Raw genomic sequence first — 19,675 nt, 5'->3', positions numbered from 1 at the left:
CCCCCCCCCCCCCCCCCCCCCCCCGCTTTTGAGGTTTTTAACTCCTTGGTGAGTTTCCACTAACTCTTTTTAGGGGCCTCAAGGGGTCACTTAAATAATTCATTTATAATTTAACTATGTCATATTATAACTTGTTTATTGTAAGTACATTCTCTATTTTGGGGAAACTATATGAAGGTATGTGTGTGAATTGGGGTGTCCACAAAGGTCTCCAGATATTTCAGTCCAAAATGTCAAGTGTCTGCTGTCAAGCATTTGGAGGTAAACTGCTAAGTAATTGGTAGTAGTTTAGATAGCTCTTTTTGGTGGGAAAATTATGTAGTTTTTCTTTTAAAGAGTTCCTCTTCCAATTAACGTTTAGGAAAAAGGGAAAAAATGCTCTCTGATAGGACAATTAGAATTTTAAAAAGTCACTGAAAGCTTCATCAGAAGAAACTGACTCTTAGGAAGCTACTTTTAGACACCATGCTCTCAGAACTTATAAGATATGTCATATTGCCTAATCATATAGTTAACTCCAGCAGTTACGAGGTTCAAACACTGTTTACTGAAATCTATCATGTAGTAGTTTTTCTCTTTTTTTCATCTACTAGTTTTTTTCATCCATGTTCTCTGGATAGTAAACTTTTTTTTTTTTTAAATATTTTATTTATTTGACAGAGAGAGACACAGCGAGAGAGGGAGCACAAGCAGGGGGAGTGGGAGAGGGAGAAGCAGTCTTCCCGCTGAGCAGGGAGCCCAACGTGGGGCTCGATCCCAGGACCCTGGGATCATGACCTGAGCCGAAGGCAGACACTTAACAACTGAGCCACCCAGGCGCCCCTGGATAGTAAACTCTTATTGCCCTTTCTCTTAAATGGTAATTTTGTATTGTGCAGAATTCCAGATTGAAGGTTATTTTCCTTCAGCATTGTGAATGTATTACCTCCTTGTCTTCTGGTGTTTATTGTTGTTGCTGAGAATTCTCTTTTTGTTTCCTTTGGATTGACTTTTTTCTTTAGGGTGGCTTTTAAAACTTTATTTTCGATGTTCTATTTTAATTTGACTGCAATGTGTCTAGGCATAGATTTAAACTTATTTGTCCCAGATGATGCTTGGTGTGCGTTTTCCATCTGGAAAACCATGTCTTCTAATTTGGAACATTCCTAGTCGTATCTCTGCAGGTTTTGATTCTCTACTTACTCTGTTTTCTTTTCAAAGTCCAATTAGCTATGTTTCTGTGTCTGTCAATACAGCTTTTATTTCTAGTGATGGCTCCTTCAGTCTTTTTATGTTGTGATCTCTTCTGGCCCTAGGTGAAACCTTTATCTTCCAGATTAATCATTCTTTTGTGTAGCTGTATATGAGTCCAGGTTTTATAGTCCATTCTTGTTTCTGTCGATCTGTTCCTGTTTCACTTTTCCCCAATTTCTGTTTCATACTTGTCTCTTTTTTTTTGGTAAAGATTTTATTTATTTATTTGACAGGGACACAGTGAGAGAGGGAACACAAGCAAGGGGAGTGGGAGAGGGAGAAGTAGGCCTTCTGCGGAGCAGGGAGCCCGATGCAGGGCTCGATCCCAGGACCCCGGGGTCATGACCTGAGCCGAAGGCAGACGCCCAACGACTGAGCCACCCAGGCGCCCCTTGTCTCTCTCTCTTTTTTTTTTTTAAAGATGCATTTTCTACTTTTAACTTGGAGAGGATTTAAACTTAATTATTTTGAAGTCAGTTTCAACTTGTTCTATTTTCATTTTTGTCAGGAGTAAATTCATCTTCTCTCTCTCTTTTTTGGCTGTTCTTTTTAGTATTGGGTTTTTTCTTCATGCTTCTGGAAATTTGTTTAACAGTCTTATTTTGAATTGGAGTTTAAATTTCATTCTCAGTTCTTGGAGCTTCTCCCTGTCCAGCAGTTCATGGTGTGTCTGCCAAGCACACCCCGTAGCCCTGCACCCATGGGCCTCCAGTGTAGGGCTAGTTCTTATAATTGAGGTTCAGCCCTTCTGTCTGGTACACATGTCAGAGATGGTGCGGATGGCACCAGATGGTGGCTTAAGTGCTCTATCTGCTTCTGTTTACTTTTTTTTTTTAAGATTTTATTTATTTATTTGACAGAGAGAGACACAGCGAGAGAGGGAACACAAGCAGGGGGAGTGGGAGGGGGAGAAGCAGGCTTCTCGTTGAGCAGAGAGCCCAATGTGGGGCTAGATCCCAGGACCCTGGGACTATGACCTGAGCTGAAGGCAGACGCTTAAGAACTGAGCCACCCAGGTGCCCCTTCTGTTTACTTTCTTAAGTAGGCAGTCCTGAGTACTTGCCCAGGCTTCATCCTGGTTTTGCAGCTTTACAGGTAGTGAAGCACCACCTTAGCCTCTGGCTTCAGGAAATGAGCTTGGCGGAGTTCCCCTGCCTCTTCTGGGGCATTTGAATACCTGTTACTCTGCTGTGTATGAGCTCTCAGCTGCCTCTGCCTACTTCTGAACCCTTAGCCTGGCTGACCATTTTGTAATTTGACCCTACAGGGATGTTGAGCTTGCTTCTCAGTGTGTTTAAGTCTTTTTAAATTTTAACACTTTTTATGTTCATGCTCTCACATCTGTCCTTGCATATTATTTTACAGCAGAGCAAGTTGAGGTTCAGAAAGTGAAAGTGAGTTCCTTGGAACCTCTCAGCTAGTGAGTGACAGAGCTAGCTAGCTCTTTTTTTTTTTTTTTTTTTTTTAAAGCTAGCTAGCTCTTGTAAAGAGGAGAACTGGGAAAGGTTTCTGAGGAGGTGCTAGAAATTTAAGGATAAACATTTAGAGAGTGGAATCACTCATTGCACAGCACAAAAATTAACTATAGATTTGCTAAGCAAAAGTTAGCAAGAATTTCCAGTCTCTGTACCCACCAATAATTTTCTAAATATGAAGTATTTCCTTTTTTTAAATAAAGATTTTATTTATTTATTTGACAGAGAGCGCAAGCAGGGGAAGTGGCAGGCAGAGGGAGAGGGAGAAGCAGACTTCCCGCTGAGCAGGGAGCCCGATGCGGGACTCGATCCCAGGACCCCGGGATTATGACCTGAGCCGAAGGCAGATGCTTAATGACTGAGCCACCCAGTCGCCTCAAAATATGAAGTATTTCTATACATTTCAGCGAGAATGCTGAAGTGCAGTGCAGACTTAAATTTATCTTGGCCAAAATAGCCTTCACACTTTGGTCAGTGGACCATATTTGGTGTAGCAAAAGGCCAAGTGTTGTAATCCTTATTCTGTTTTTTAAAAGGGAACAAAAAGGCAGAACTTCTGCATAATAAATAATTATATATAGTGCTTATATGTCAGATGTTCTTTTAAGTGCTGGATGAATGCATGCTTGATCTTCATAACAACCATACTCGATAGGTTCTATTGTTATTCTCATTTTGCACATAAGTAAACCAAGGCACAGAGAACTTCAGGAATTTCCTCAAGGTCACCCACAGCAAGTAAGAATTAATGGGATGATTCTAATCCTGGCTGTCTTGCCTCAGAGTGCCAGTTCCTCCAACTATGCTATGCTAGCCAACCATGTCCCAGAATTAGTTTCTTTTGGTAATTTCTACACCCAGCGTGGAGCTTGGACTCACAACCCTGAAATCAAGAGTTGCACGCTCTTCTGACTGAGCCAGCCAGGTGCCCCTTAACCTGTCTCTTCTTAACAATTAGTTTCCCCCCCTTACTGTATTGTGTTCATGGTATTATTGTATAAAGCTGACTTTGCTTGCATCATTCCTCTGGAAGATGCCATAAGTTCATCCTGTTGATGGAATATGCTTACAACAGGTCCATACTTTGCCAAGACCTATGATGGCACAAAGGTTGTGATATGCTCCTGCCTAACACCATCCATTTTATTGTGTCTCCTGGGGTGCCTATTTTTCTCATTTAAATCCATTTTCTCATGCTGTATTGTCAAGGTTTATAGGCAATAGCTGGATGCTGTATTTCCTATAACTAACAGGCTACCTCAGTCTTTCCCCTGGGGGTCAGTTATGGTTGGTTTCTAGGTTCCTAAACAATGGAATCCTTATTTCTCTTCTCTGTCTCCTTCACCACACAGTGACAAAAACCAAGAAGTCCTCCTGTGTGTCAGGGAAGGAGCAAGTATGGAAGGGCAGGATGGAAGGGTGTCCAAATGTGCTGTGGTGTTCATGGGAAGGGACAATGGAGGACAGCTAGGAGTCAGACCCAGGGAGGCACCTTGACAGAATAGTTAAGGACATGAGCTTAGAGTTCAAATTTTACCTCTTCCTCTTGCTGGCTGTGTATCTTTAGCCAAGTTATTTATTCTCTCTGTGTCTCAGTTTCATCACATATAAAGTGGGGTTAATGGTAGTGTCTACTTTCATAGGGTTGTTATAATGATTAAATGAGTATCCATAAAGCACTTAGAATGGTGCCTGGCATATAGTCAGGCCTCAGTGCAAAGTAGCTGTTACAATTATTATCACTCCAGGCCCAGCAAAACAGAAACAGGTTCTCGTTGGCAAACACAGAGGAGCAGACTCAGGATAACCAGAAATTAGTGGCCGGTCCTAAGCCCAGAATGAGTGCTGGACTGGCTTACTAAACCACTTGTAGTAGAATGGCATTCTTTCCCGATTTTGTGACCTTTCATAGGCTGGCCCTCTGCCTACGTCAGGGTTCAGCAAACTACAGCCTGTAGCTCCAAATCCAGATCATCACCTTTTCCTGTAAATAATGGAAACATGAAGGAGGAGACTCGATGGAAAGACCGGTAGGCCTCCTCATAAGCCTTGTAACCCACCATCTCCTAACTCAAGGATCGTGATGCCTATATTTATAGTCTATAGCTGTGCCTTGAGGACCTTTATCTGACCAAGATGCTCTGTCTTTCACAGCTCACTAGCAAAACCTTGAGCAAATATTCTTTATTCATTTGGCAGCTTCAAAGGCTTGCTCTGGGCAGGCCTTCCTAACTTTGTGTTTCTTAGGCATAATCAGAAGAAACCAGACTAAAGCCTTGCCTTTAAGGTGAGAAAGAGGGAAAGAAACCCGTCCAGGAGAAACAGGATAAAGGATTTCTTTCTTCCCAGCTCCTCTTGAATGCCCTGTTCTGTTCAACAAATTCTGTACGTATCACTTCCTGGTGTGTTGGTAAACGTTTCTTCTGGAAAAAGAAAAAGCTCTGCTCTGTAGCCTTTCCTGATGTCTGTGTTATAAAAATTTCCACCGTGGCTGATGGCAGGTGGGGCTGGGAGGTGATGTGTATCATCAGCTCGTTGGTATTAGTGTACTCTGTAGTAGACAGCTTCCCTTGCTGCTGAATCCTTCTGTCACGGGTTCTGTGTGCCACACAGGAACCTTTTGTTTGTTTGTTTGTTTGTTTGTTTGTTTTTGGTCTAGGGCACTGTTGCAGCCCAATCCCAGAATGTGCTGTTAGAAATGGGACCATATTTTTAAAGTCACTAGAGATGAAACTTCCCTCTTTTTACATTTAACTTGTGCCACTAGGTGGCACTTTAAGGACATTACAGGAAAGGCTCTACTGGATTTATTTTTTAACTTTTATTGAAGTATAACATGCATATTGAAAAGTGCACATTGAGTGTGCAACTGAATGAATTTTCACAAGCTGAACACATGTGTATAATCAGCACTCAAATCAAGAAACAAAATATTCCTAGCACCTCAGAAAGTCCGTTTTATGCTGTTTTCCAGTTACTGTCCCTTCTTAGGGTTACCATTATTCTGACCTCTAACAGCGTAGATTAGTTTCACCTGTTTGCTACCTTATATAAGTGGAACCGTGCAGTGTATACTCTTGTGTCTGGCTTCTTTTGCTTACATGATATTGTGTGATTCATCCATATTATTGTGTATAATTGTAGGTCATTGCTGTATAGTATTCCATTGTATATGCAAAGATATCACTGCTTTCCACTGTTGATGGTCTTTTAGGTAGTTTTCAGATTTTGGCAATTATGAATCATGCTGCTATGCATATTCATACACAAGTTTTTGAGTAGATGGATGTTTTCATTTCTCTTGGGTATATGCCTACAGTAGAATTGCTGGGCCATAGAATAGGCATCTGTTCAGCCTTAGTAGGTACTGCCAAACAGTTTTATAAAGTATTTGTACTGATTTATATTCCATTAACAGTGTTCCTGCTCCAGTTTTTATATCCTTATCAATACTGGATTTATTCTGTGACTGGCTCCTAACTCTTAAATAATTTTTATAGTTCCCTCTCTAGCCAGCTATTTCTAATTGAAATTTTTAGAGGCCACCTTCTTGTGATGGACATAGCTCATGCAGGAAAGGTTGTGTCAACCCCAAAGTGGACATTAATCATAGTCTACTTACCCGCTATCACTAGTTAGAAAAGATGTTGTTCAAATATTTCCATCCCTAATAGAACAACAGAACTGGGAATGGAATTGAAAATTTTAAGAGTGGTAAAATATCGAGTGAGGCTAGGGCTAGGGCTTTGAGGCACTTGGAAATTTTTATATACTTGCTATTGTTGCCAGGCCTATGTATGTCAGGGTTGAGGGACCCGCAAAAGGGATTTCTAAAGGCCTCATATCCAGATGTCTTTGAATTGTGTTGGTGGTGGCTGCTTGTTTAGTAAGCGTCTGTTTGGCATGACAAGAGGCATGCATATGGCATCTTTTTTCAGCCTTACTCAGTGGGAAATGTGAATCTCCAGAGAATCCTGTCATAGATCCCCTTAACTATGAGGCCTGTGTTGTTGACTCTGCAGAGAACATTATCATAGGGCTTTTAGGTATATGATGAATAGTGGGTGGGGCTCAGACTTGACTCAGATTTCTATTAGTAGAAATTGGAAATAGAAGGACAAAACCCCAGTCATAGTCAAAATATTTGTGTTTTAGACCAAAATAAAGCACCCGTGGTCCTTTGTCACAGTAAGTCTGTTTCATGGATATTGTCCATAATCCAGTGGCTTCCAGAAATCCCCAAGAGATAACGCTATGTGACTGCTGTATGCAGGGACTGGTTGCCCATTATAGTTACTGAGGATCCACTTCTATCGCAGTCGTCCCTGAGCTCCTCTGTCAGTGTTCCCCTGGGTGTCGCCAGTGTTGGATTGGCCAGCTGTAGGGGGCCACCAGAGATGTTCCGTGTAAACTGCTTGAGATGTCTGTGCTGAGGCAGCCATGAAATCTGAAAGGGCTTTTATTTTTAAAAGCTTCTTCCCTCCAATATTGATAGCAGCAATATTCAGTGGCACAAATTTGGATTATGGATAGCCTGCTTTATGGGATCTGTGTATACTCTAAACTGGAGTCAGCACTTTCTCATTCTAGGTTTTCATCTTTTGGCAAGAGAGGAAGAGTCCTTTATGTTGAATTGGGTGCTCTTTGCAGTTGCAGAATCTATGCTTGGGAAACCAATTGTATATTTACTCTTTTTTCTTTCAAGATGTATTTATTTATTTTAGAGAGAGAGAGAGAGAGAGTGAGCAGGGGGAGGGGCAGAGGGAGAGAGAGAGAGAATTCTCAAGCAGACTCCCCACGGAACTCAGAGTCCGATGTGGGGCTCGATCTCACAGTCCTGAGATCATGACCTGAGCCAAAACTAAGAGTCGGATGCTTAACTGACTGCCCCACCCAGGTGCCCCTGTATATTTACTCTTAATTATGATAGTAGCTGCCATTGAGTGGCTACTATGTTACTGTGCTTAGCCCTCTAGATGGCTATTTTGCTTAATCTTTACAAATGCTAGGATTCAGGTGAATTATCCCCTTGTGCAGATGAAGAAACTGTGTCTTAGAGAGGTTAGTACATGCCTCGGTTATATACCAAACAAGTGCAAACCCTGGATGAATTCCAGAGCCTCTGCCCTGTAACTGATGTGTCCTGTGGCTCCAGTTATGGCAGGATGAATTCTTGACTTGTCCAGTGGAATACAAAACGGTGTTGGGTTCATGACTAGCTCATTCCACACATTGATTTGAGTATTTGCTATGTGCTGCCATTCAGCTTAGGTACTGGGGAAAGGACAGTGAAGCAAACCACAGATCATGCCCTCCAAGTGCTTCCACATCAGCTCCATCTCTGTCTCTCATAGGTGACTTGGGTCATGGATTTTGGCAATCGTTCTTGCAGAAAAATTCAGTTTTTTTAGACCCTGTCTCTGAAACTCATTGTGGCATGATGGGCTTTGCTGTGGCCACTGTGCTGCGGGCCATTGGTTCTGCATCGTCTATGCCTGGATATGACCACGTGGCTTTTTCTCATGTGCCCTTACCTAGCAGAGATGGAGGTCAGGTGAAAGGTAGGCACCAAATGACATTTAGAATACCAGTGGGATGCTGGAGATTCCCTAGAGGCCATAGCACAATCATCTGCTCATCTGCCTAGCATTTAGCTGCTGCCTTAGACTACTTAATCTTTAAAAAGAGATTTGATCTCCTTTCCCAGTTTTATTGAGAAATAATATACATCTCTGTGTAAGTTTAAGGTGTACAGCATGATGGTTTGATTTACATATATTGTGAAAGATTACCACAGTAGGTTCAGCTAACATCCATCTTCTCATATAGATAAAATAAAAAGAAAGAAGGGGCGCCTGGGTGGCTCCGTCAGTTGAGCATCTGACTCTTGATTTTGCCTCAGGTCATGATCTCAGGGTTGTGAGATCAAACCCCGTGTTGGGCTCTGGGCTGGGTGTGGAGCCCGCTTGGAATTCTCTCTCTCCCTCTCCCTTGGCCCCTCCCCCTCCCTCTCCAAAAAAAAAAGAAAAGAAAGGAAAAAGTGTTTTCCTTGTCATGAGAACTCTTAGGGTTTACTCTCTTAATAACTTTCCTGTATATTGTGCAGCAGTGTTATCTATGGTCACCATGCTGTGCATTACATCTCTACTACTTATTTATCTTATAACTGGAAGTTTGTACCTCTTGATCATCTTCCTCTAATTTCCCCTCCCCACTGATTCTTTTTTGTTGTTGCAAATTTGATGTTTATTTACTTATTTACTTTTAAGATTTTATTTTATTATTTTTTAAAGATTTTATTTATTTGTTTGACAGAGCAAGAGAGCACAAGCAGGGGGAACAGTAGAGGGAGAGGGAGAAGCAGTCTCCCCGCTGAGCAGGGAGCCCAATGTGGGGGCTCAATCCCAGGACCCTGGGATCATGACCTGAGCTGAAGGCAGATGCTTAACCACCTGAGCCACCCAAGTGCCCCAAGATTTTATTTTTTTAAGTAATCTCTACACCCAACATGGGGCTTGAACTTATAACCCTGAGATCAAGTGTTGCATACTCCACTGAGTGTATCAGCCAGGTACCCTGCAAATTTGACTTTTAAACAGAAGTCTTACTGCTGAAGATTTTGCCCAGCTTCAAATATTTATTTTATGAAACCATAATGGCAGACACCCCTAGTCCCTCCATGGTAAATGGACAAGAAAACAGTTAGGAAGCCTAGGTAGTTTTAGTGCAGCACCTTTGGCCTTTTTCAGAGCAGGACCTTGGAGACTTGGTTTTCTCATCTCCTAAATGAAGAGTTTGGGCCATCGATGGTTCCCAGTTGGTCTGGATGGCTACATAAAATTTACCCAGGGAGCTTGTTAAAATAGAAGTTTCTAATGCTCCACCCCTAGGAGATTCTAATTAGGGAAGTCTGGGGTAGTATCCAAAAGTCTGTAATTTATAAAAATTCCCTGGATAATTCTCCTGTGCAGCTATATTTCGGAATCACTGGGCTTAGAAGGTCTAGAACAAACAGAATGGAGTTGAGAAGGAATTTCTGGTCTGTTTGAAGATTCAGGTAATACTTATTGTGCCTGGAGCGGGATCCATATGGGCAAACTAATGTAGTTATGATGCAGAGGCAAATTGGAGTCAGATGATAGAAGATCTTTAACTGGCTGAGTGTCCCTAAGGCCTGTGGTGCTATGCCATAGGCCTTAGGGACCAGTTGAAGGGATTTGAGGAAAAAGTGTTTTGATGAGAGAAGGTGCTTTACAAAATTATTTCCTCAGTGTGTGCAGGGTGGGTTGGACTGGGAAAAAAACCGAAAGCTAGAAAAAGACCCAGGGCAGTTTTTGCAGTAGCCCAGGTAGGAAGTGTAATGAGCACACGGACTTAGATGGGAACTATGGGACCTTTGCACAGCTAGCCTGCCTGGGTGAGACTGGAATCTGGGACATGTTGTTTTAAGCTTCTTTAAAAAATCCATAATTTATCAATGTTTTGTTCATCTGCTTTAACTATTATAGTGAATGATTTTATTGTATTTTTGTCCAGGAGCTTTTAAAGGAAGCCCAGTAAATAAATTCATGCAGAGAAGTAGTTGGCAGCAGTAACAGCTGCTGTTGTAAGGAAGGAAGGAGGAAGGGAGGAATGAAGAAACGAAGGGAGGCCTTTCTTGCCAGGCAGCAACCCCATCCTTACCCTACCTCCACACTCTTGGGGAAGGGGATCTAGCAGAGGCTCCCCGGAGCTGGATCTGCCAACCACTCTGCAGAGTGCTCCTCTTGAAGGATTAGGTGTGGAATGTGGCATTTGGTTTTTGAGTCCAATGGAGTATTTTTCCTTTGTTCCTCTAAAACCCAGTCTGTAGGTCAGTATTTCCTAGAGTGTGTTCCACAGAATGTTGGTTCTGCTGGATGTTAGTAGGAGTTACATGAGAATAAGAAGTTGAAGCCAAATCAGATCGGGAAGTGCTGGGTTAAGCAGAGGCAGTGGCTTCCTTTACCTCACAGGATTTCAGAGTGTGTGTGATGTGTTACGTACTCTGTGAATTTCTAGGAGGGAGATAGACTATGCCATGTTCCCTAAGCTTATCTGGAGATTCTGTTTCCTCTAGTCCAGGGGCTGACAAACTATGGCCCACAGGCCAAATCTGTCCCACCATCCTGTTTTTGTAGATAAAGTTTATTGGAACACAGTCCCACCCATTCATTGTGTTGTCTTCTTTGGCTACTTTAACACTCAATAGCAGAATTGCACATTTGCATTGGAGATGCAGAGACCAAATGGCCTGTACAACTAAAAATATTTATTGTCTGGCTCTTTACAGAAAAGGTTTTCCTATCCCTGTCTAGGCAATTCATAGAACTGGTATTCCCTGGAACCCCTATTTGAGAGATACTCCTGTAAGAAGATAGAGGTTGGTTGTTCTAGCACTGCTTGTGATGAATCTGCTTAATTTTACTCAGCTTTTATGCTGCCATATTTCTTTTCCTCTGGCTTTAAACTATTGCCTCTCAACTATTTATCCATTGTTGAAGATCAAAATCTGGCTCCCATGTGTCATTGTTCTTTCCTTTCATTTATCACATACCATCAATCACCAAGGATGTATCCATTCTCAAGCCACACAGCTCTCAAATCTGCTTATCCCCACTCCCACCAGACTGGTTTAAGTGACCATCATCTCTTGTCTTGTTTTCATTTTCAGTCTTTTAAGTGAATTGCCTCTGCCCACTATGGGTTGCTTCTAATACATTTTACTCATTGGATTCAGAATAATCTTTCTAAAATGCAAATCTAGTCCTATCCCTTCCCTACTTAAAATCTTTCAGTGCCCCTGCCCCCACACCTCGTGGCCGTCAGGGTAAGTTCCAAATCCTTAACATGGATGTATCAGCCAGGATCTGGTTGGGAAATGAGAAACCACTCTAGGTATTTCACACTGGAAGATATTTCATTTAAGGGATTAGATACTTAAAGAGTAGCTGTGCTAGAGGAGCAAAGACTAGGGAAGGCCACCAGTCAGGTTTGCCACAAGTTTCTGAATGTTAAGACATTGCAAGAACTAAAGGAAATACCTGGAGGACCTCAGGCTACCTGCAGCATCTAAGTAATGATTTGTGGGGAAATGCCTGAGGCCACTATAAGATTTTCTGACTGCTGAATCCCATGCTTTTCTTCCCACCACTGCCTGAGGAAGAGTAACACAGCTTGTTTCTCTCATCTTCTTGGTGTCATGTGAGTGACTCTCGGAGTCAACAGGGAATATTATTGAAAGGAGATTTTATAAATGTTCTTCCCAGGCTTTTACCCCCTGCAACATAGGGAAGAGCCTGGAAGTGGGGAATGGTGCTGAGTGGCAAATAGACCATCTAGGACAGTGATCTCTAAGACCATGTAGGATCCACTCCACTGCCTTTCTCCAGCTCTGGCTCTCTTATTCTTCTCTACTGTTGACCCTTATTCCACGCCCTACTAGAACCCAAATTTCAGACCTATTAGAGTGGGTGTTTTTAGAGGCCTTGAACAACTGACATTTACTATCGCATAGTTTCTGTGACTTAGAGATTTAGGAGAAACTGATCTGGTGGTTTCAGCTCAGGGTCTCTCATTAGGCTTCAGTCATCTGAAGGCTTGACTGGGGCTGGAGGATCCACCTCTAAGGTGGCTCTCCCACATGGCTGTTGGTGGAATGCCTTAATTCCTTGCTACATGGGCTGCTTGTTAGGACTGATTGAGTGTCCTCACAAGATGGCATCTGACTTTTTCCAGAGCAAGTAATCCTAGAGAGAGACCAAGGAGGAGAATACTAGAGTGCTTTAACTCCCTTGTTCTGGGAGCAGTTTGCCTGGTATCTCAGGTGTGGTTCCCAGAAGCAGAACATGAGATGAAGATTTTTGGAAAGTGATACATGAAATATGTGAAATAAATATCTGTAAAATTGAGTAACTGAACAAACCCTTCTTTGGGTGGAGAAGCAAGATGCTTAGCCTTCCTAGGGCTGTGTCCATTTCTGGGGAGCTAGCTGAGCAGGGACCATATTGTCCCATCAACCATGGGAGTGGGCAAAATCCCAGAACAGATCTCTACATTTGGAGTGGCAGCACCCTCTAAGTCCATGTGACTCATACAGGATTTTCCTTGCAAAATTAGGATGAAACTATATTTATTTGTGGGTTGGGAAGTATTAATATTAAAAATATGAGATATATATTTTTAAAAGGAACCTTAGCTGGAGTTTCAATGAGCTCTTGGCTAATTGTACATTTTCCTGCCTTGCCACATCCTGGTTGGGTCCGTGTTACATCCTGAGCTGTGAGGGAAGGACTGCCATTTGTACTAGTAATTGTAATCCACAGGATTCAGGCATTGGATTTCAGTTCAGACAATGAGAACTTTCAGACAAGGGCATATTGTCCATATTGATATAGTTGTTCTCTACTTTAATATATGGAGGAAAAAGGGAGCTGCTGAGGCTCCCCTGTTTCATGGGTTATCATTCTCTTCAAGTTGTTACCTTAGAAAAGTCTGAAGAAATAGCAAAGAAATCTCCCCAGTTTGTTCTGCTTTTCAGCTGCTAAGCCTTACACTATTTTCCTGAGGGAAAGTGAAATAGTTTCTTGAAAAGAGGGGCTTTTGTATCTCTAAATCTCATCTTTAGTTGTTGGTTGTTTTTGTTTGTTTGTTTTTTAACCACAAAGCTAATTTTCTTTCCTCATCTCTTTTCCTAAAATAATGTCTGGCTCTGGTGAAGTTCTGCCTTTCCAGGACCTTCGTGATTCCTGTGCTCCAGGCCCCTCACAAGATTTTACTCCTCTGAATGTTCCATGGATGGACCCATTTAGAATCAGTCATGGAGTGGGGAGGGGAGGTCTTGATGTTCCTCCCAAGGAGGTTGGTGGTGAGATTCCACCTGACATAGTGCTAAGGAGCTGTTTATTCTTGGTTGTGGAACTAGAAAACTTCAGCCTTTAGATCCGATTTCAGGAAGGTAAACCTATAAATGGAAAAAATTGTTAGAAACTTTTCACAACTGCTTTTTCATCCTTCCCAACTCCCACTCTATTGTCGTTTGGGTTTTTAGAGATGTTTAAGAGAAAGCAGAGGCAATGACAATGACCTTCTATTACTTTTGCTATGCTCGGAATCCTTAGTTTTGTTGAAAAGAGGATCTGATTTATCATTTCCCTCAGTATTTCCACAAGAGGGAGACTGCTCGTCTCCTCAGGAAAGGGAGCATTAGGGTAAACACTTCTCTCTGCCTGATGATGGAGGGGAGCTGAGCAGGTGAAAGGCGAGCCTGGCCCGTCACTCCCTTTCTCTCTGGCTGGCTGGCAGGATGTGTCAGTGCCTACCTGTGGTCCTGCAGAGGACTGCATGCATAGACTTGAGGCCAGAACATTTGTGTTCCAAGCAATAGATTTGCGGATGGAAGGCAAGAAGGGGCATCAGGTCCAAGTTGTGTTCTTCCACACAGGTCGGGAAGCCCTGCATTTGGGAGGTTGTTGGGCACTCACTCAGCCATTAATAAAGCTGACATTGGGCCCGTAGATCTTTTTTCTTTCTTTCTTTCTTTCTCTCTTTCTTTCTCTCTCTCTCTCTTTCTTTCTTTCTTTCTTTCGAGAGAGCACACGTGAGAGTGGGGGGAGGGGCAGAGGGAGAGAGAGAGAAAGAGAGAATCACAAGCAGGCTCCATGCTCAGCAAGGAGCCAGTTGCAGGGCTTGATCTCAGGACCCTGAGATCATGAGCTGAGCCGAAATCAAGAGTGGGGCACTTAACCGACAGTGCTACCCAGGTGCCCCTGGGCCTGCAGGTGTTGAAATATGACATCATTTGTCAGAACCCCCAGGGGAGGTGGGTGAACTCTTACATTCCCCATACTCTTGACGAGGAATGGCTCCCAGATAGCTTTGAACGGCTTTTGCCCGGGTGTTTCAAGCTCATTGTGCCTGGAAGTGAGCTCTCCTTACATCTGCTTCTCTCATGGTTCCTGCCTTGGGGATAGGCCTCTGAATTGTCATGGTGTCCTAAGCTGGTGGGTACTGGAGCTTCCTTTCTCACCATCCCCATGCACTGCCCCTCTAGGTGGCTGCACCCTGCTTATCACTCAGGTCTTAGCTGTGACATCACCTTCACCCAAGTCTTTGCTGACCCACATGGCCTGGGTGTTCCTGGAGCCCCCATACTTATTCACCAAAGTCTGAATTCCACTGAAGCATGTTTGCCCCATCATTTCTTTGCCTTTTCCACTAGACTTCAGGCTTCTTGTAAGAAAGGTCTAAGTATTGTTTATCTTGAATACCAGCTCTAGCACGGGGCCTGCCTGCAGTAGCTGGTCAATAAATATTTCTTGAATGAGTACCACTTGGACCCAAGAGTACCTGAGGCTGTATAGCATAGTGGTCACAAGCCCACCATTGGAACCTGAGGCCTGGGTCCAGACCCTGCTGTTTGTGTGATCTTGGGTGAGTTCCTCAACTTCTTGATCCTCAGTTTCTTCACCGATAGCACGGGGGTAGTAACTATTAGGGCTGTGATGATGAAATGCTTTCATTTATGCAGAACACCTGGAGAACTGTGTGACACAGTGTTTGGTATTTCAGATAAGTGTTGACAGCAGCAGCAATACAGTTATCCTCAATGGAAGGGAGAAGACCATAAGCAAAACTTGGAATGAGAAATTAAGCATGTTGAGTGCCTGCATAATGGGTTTGAAGAGGAGAGGTGGTTGGGAACCAAGGTTTCTAGCTAGGGCAATGCATATGTAGGAGCAGATGGGATTGCTCTGGAAAAGAATGAATGGTGGTAGGAGGAATACGGTGGGAGAACCAAAGACAGAACCTTGAGAAATCCTACATCTGAAGGATAAGAGGAGTCAAAACAGGAAAGAGAAAGAATGATTACCAGTAGGAGATTGCAGTTCATCAGATGTCAGGGACAGGAGTTTTTTAAAAGATAGTCAGGGGTACTGTGCTGGGCAGAAGGCTTGGGAGAAAACTAGAAGCAGCAGCAAGAATCCAATAAATGGGGGAGCATTAGTACCCTTGTCTGTTTCAGTAGAGGCAGAGGAAGGAAGAAGCCAGGCTCTGCAAGGAGTTAGAGAAGGCCAGGTTAGGGACAGAACGGACACACTAAGGATGATTGTTGTGCTGCAGATGCATATTACTTTGTGGGTAGAGGACTGATGTCACTGTAATGAAGAAGTCACATTAGTTCATACGGAGGGTTTTTTCTTTGCATGTTAACACTTCGCATTGATGGCTAATAGCAGCTGCATGTAGCAGGCCTCCTGGAGACAGGGAGCAGCACATGGTGCCTGGTCTCCCTGTGCTCTCCTCCTTGGTTCTCTGGCTTCTGCTTGGTCTTGAAGGGCTTTGGGGGCAGTCCTCGCCAATCTTTGTGCATTTTGTTCACTGATTCTGTACCACTTAGTAGCCTCAGCCCTTCTGTTTACTCCTTCCATCATGCTCTCTCACCCCTACATTTTTAAGGTAAAGAGTCATATCTCTTAGAGTGTTTTTCTTAGGTATTTAATGTTTTTTAAAGTTTCAGTGTTGTTTTTTTTTTATTATGGTTACTGTTTTTGTTAGTGCTTGGGTTAAAATTTTAGTTCATTTCCCAGCCCTTTTTTTTTTGATAAGCATTATTATTTTTTTTTTAGTTTGAGCTTGTAAAACATTCATTTTTAGCAATACCTATGTCTAGTTATAGACAACACTACCATGACTCCTTTTCCTGAGATTGAACAATGCTGGAAGGGGACATGGGAAGGAATGGCAGGGTCTAGAGAAGGTTTTCTCAAGGATCCAAAGACTTGACCATGCTTGGCTGCAAGTTGGTTTAAATCAGCTTCCACTTAGTGACATTTTCTAAGTGCTGTCCATTATATATTTAGGTGTTCATGTTTTTGCATTTTTATCTTCTCTGTGATATTTCACTACAGTCTGAACAAGCATCTGAGGCTGAAATACACCCCCAGCTGAACAGAGCCCCCTCTCAAGCTGCAGACAGTAGTCCAACAAAGAAGGTAAGGCCTGCAGGGAGGCGCCTCTGTGATGGCATTGTGAGCCCCTCCCCTGGGCTTCTGGTCTCTGTTTGCAGATCTGTTTTACTTTGGTTTCAGTGTCCTGACCTGCATGTTAATGATCCAGCTTTCCTAGAATTTGGGTTTTTTGTGAAGATTGGGGTGCTGATGATTCTTGGGCCTGACCTTGATGTCACTGACAGGTTGCACTTCCTCTTCAGCCTCCCAGCTAAACACGGCGGCCTTGCTTTTGGCAAGTTGAGGAGGGGTGGTGGGGAGGGCCAAGTGCCTTTGGCAGAACCTTTCATGCTACTGAGGCTCTAGGAGGGCCTCTGGTGGGGGACGGGGTAGTCTCCCCTTCTTTGTCCATGTGCCACCGTCCCCTCTTGCATCTTGGTGTCTTCACCGTAGCCACCAGTGTCACTGAGTCCCAGGTCACTTGCTCAGGAGGTGCCACTCACTTGTCGTGCTCTCTGTTCACCTTGTTACCCTCTCCTTGCTCCCCATTTTTCTAAGGCCCTCCTCTGGTCAGAGCATGGATCCTGGGCTTGGGAGCACGGGGGAGGAGGGGCCTCCCAGGAAGCAGGCTGGCTGTCTCCTTCCAGAAGACACTGTAGCCCTTGAGCTTGGCTTCATGTATGAATTGGGAGTGGAAGAATGAGGAGCAGATGACTGAGCCCTTCACAAACTTCAGAACTTACAACATATTCCCACAAGACACAAAGTGAGGCAAGAGCGAGCTTTGTCTTCAGTCAGAAAAGGCCTCATGGTGTGAGATTCACACAGCATTGAAAAAAGGGAGGGTGGGCAGGTGGGCCACTGGAGTCTGATTCCTGGGTCCTTTCAGGTGCAGAAAGCGGTAATAGGCTGCAAGCAGGGAAAGGAAAAAAGAAAGGCCCCTAGAATCTGATGCCCATGTCCCCGCCCCCCTTTCCCCCCTCCCCCATTCTCGTGAAGCCATGACTCAGCTTTATATCCTTGGGTGTGGGGTTTGAACAAAGTGTGCACCTGACCTGGGAATGGGCCTAGGAGGAACATGAGCACATGGGCATGATGGGGGAGCATTTCAGTTTTTAACTTTTGGTTTTTATTGTTTTGTATTTAATCCACAGGACATACCATATTCTCAGCCTCCATCAAAGCCCATCCGAAGGAAATTCCGACCTGAAAACCCAGCTCCAGAAAACCAAGAGCCTTCTAGCACTGTTGGCGGGCCAGCGTCGGCAGCGACCGGGAAACCCCACACGGCAGTTCAAAAGTAAGTACGTCACATCAGGGAGGTCAGAAACTGCCTTTTCAATCTTCGTATGCATGTACGTGTAAATCTGTTTATATTTATACTCACGGCCATAGAAGTGTGTGATTTTATGGCTGTAGTTTTGCCTTCCTCCTCTCTGTAGGTGGTACTACGGGCTCCCAGTCACCTAGAAAGAGACCTTCTAAGCTATAGGACTTAACCTGAGCCAAGGGGCAAGCGAGTACAAAGCTGTGGTGTTTCGGTTTGGTTTCATTTCCTTCCCTTCCCACCCCTGTTCCTTGTGCTGGGCCACGTTTTCCTAGGAAGAAGACAGTGATAAAAATGGCAGTTTCCCCTCTTTGCCTGTCTTATGCTGCCCCCCAGGGCAAATGGCTAGCTTCCTGACCCTCAGTCCCAACTTTGAGTAGATGTGGTTGTGATTTTTTTTCATTCCCCATGAAAATTTTCTGTTGTTGATCATCTCAGCACAGAATGGTCACCTGTGGAGCCTCCAGAATATCTGTCTGACCGCCTGTAATAGACATTGGAGGAGGTGGCGGGGTGGGGAGGCGTCTGTGGACAAGGCCAGGAACCAAGAGAATAATGCTCTGGACAAACCAATTTTCTCCAGAGACTTTGGCTTTAAGAAAGGCTATTACTCGGGGGGGCGGAGCAAGATGGTGGAGGAGTAGGAGACCTGGATTTCGTCTGGTCTCAGGAATTCAGCTGAATAGGGATCAAACCATTCTGAACACCTACGAACTCAACAAGAGATCGAAGAGAATAGTAACAACACTCTGAACAGAAAAGTGACCACTTTCTGGAAGGTAGGAATGCGGAGAAGTGAATCCGAGGCGATATTCGGGAGGCTAGACGGCGGGGGAGGGGGCCTCCGTCGGCCGCTTCTGGCAAGTGATAGAGCCGCGGAGCACAAAATTGGAACTTTTAGAAGCCGGCTCCGCTGAGGGACGTCGCTCCAGTGGCTAAGTGGGGGGTGGAGCCCTCGCGGGACAGTGTGGTCTCAGGACCCTCGGGGTCACAGAAAGACCGGGGGTGCCTGAGTGCGGCAGAGCTCCCGGGTATCGGAGCGGGGAAGCCGGCTGCAGAGACGGAGCCGAGGCGCGGGCTCTCAGCTCGGGGTGGCCATAAACTGTGATCCGCAGCCCAGTCGGGCCACTGCTCCTCCAGCGGGGACCCAACAAGTGGCAGATCCGGGGAGACTCCCCTTCCTCCCCCGGGAGGAGCGGCGCGGCAGCGCACCGCAGGGATCTGCTGGGTTTGGAGACTCCACACGGATCGGGTGCCAGACATAGAAACACTTGGTCACAGGCCGGGTGAGCGCGGAGTGCGGCCGGAGACCGGGGAGACGGGAGTAACTGCTTTTCTCTGGGGGCGCACTGAGGAGTGGGGCCCCGAGTTCTCAGCTCCTCCGGGCGGAGATTGGGAGGCCACCATTTTCACCCTGGTCTTCCAAGGCTATACCGAGAGCTTGCAGGGAACAAAAGCTCCTGAGAGCAAACCCGAGCAGCTTGCTTAGCCCAGACACACAAGGGCGGGGCAATTCCGCCTCCGGCAAAGACATTTGGGAACCACGGCAACAGGCCCCTCCCCAGAAGATCAGCACGAACAGCCAGCAAGCCAAGACCAGGTTTACCAATCAAGGAGAACGGGAGAAACTCCAGCGCTAGGGGAATACTGCACATAGAATTCATGGCTTTTTT

General features: G+C 44.6%; 1 protein-coding gene across 4 annotated transcripts in view; it reads left to right on the top strand.

Moving 5' to 3' along the window:
* The window catches only part of REPS2 (RALBP1 associated Eps domain containing 2), a 328,460-nt gene that overhangs the window by 186,851 nt on the left and 121,934 nt on the right, over window positions 1-19,675 (top strand). For all 4 annotated transcript variants that reach the window (XM_073902042.1, XM_073902043.1, XM_025857570.2 and 1 more), the window contains 2 exons: window positions 16,637-16,720; window positions 17,830-17,975. In XM_073902042.1, coding sequence (XP_073758143.1) covers window positions 16,637-16,720; window positions 17,830-17,975 — 230 coding nt within the window. The remainder of the gene's footprint in view (window positions 1-16,636; window positions 16,721-17,829; window positions 17,976-19,675) is intronic.

The sequence above is a fragment of the Callorhinus ursinus genome, unplaced genomic scaffold, assembly GCF_003265705.2.
Source record: "Callorhinus ursinus isolate GAN/ISIS: 27379988/994484 unplaced genomic scaffold, GSC_fseal_2.0 scaffold16, whole genome shotgun sequence".
Classification (NCBI taxonomy): Eukaryota; Metazoa; Chordata; class Mammalia; order Carnivora; family Otariidae; genus Callorhinus; species Callorhinus ursinus.
Note: the sequence above shows the minus strand (reverse complement) of the source record. Positions and strands in the feature narration are given on the sequence as shown.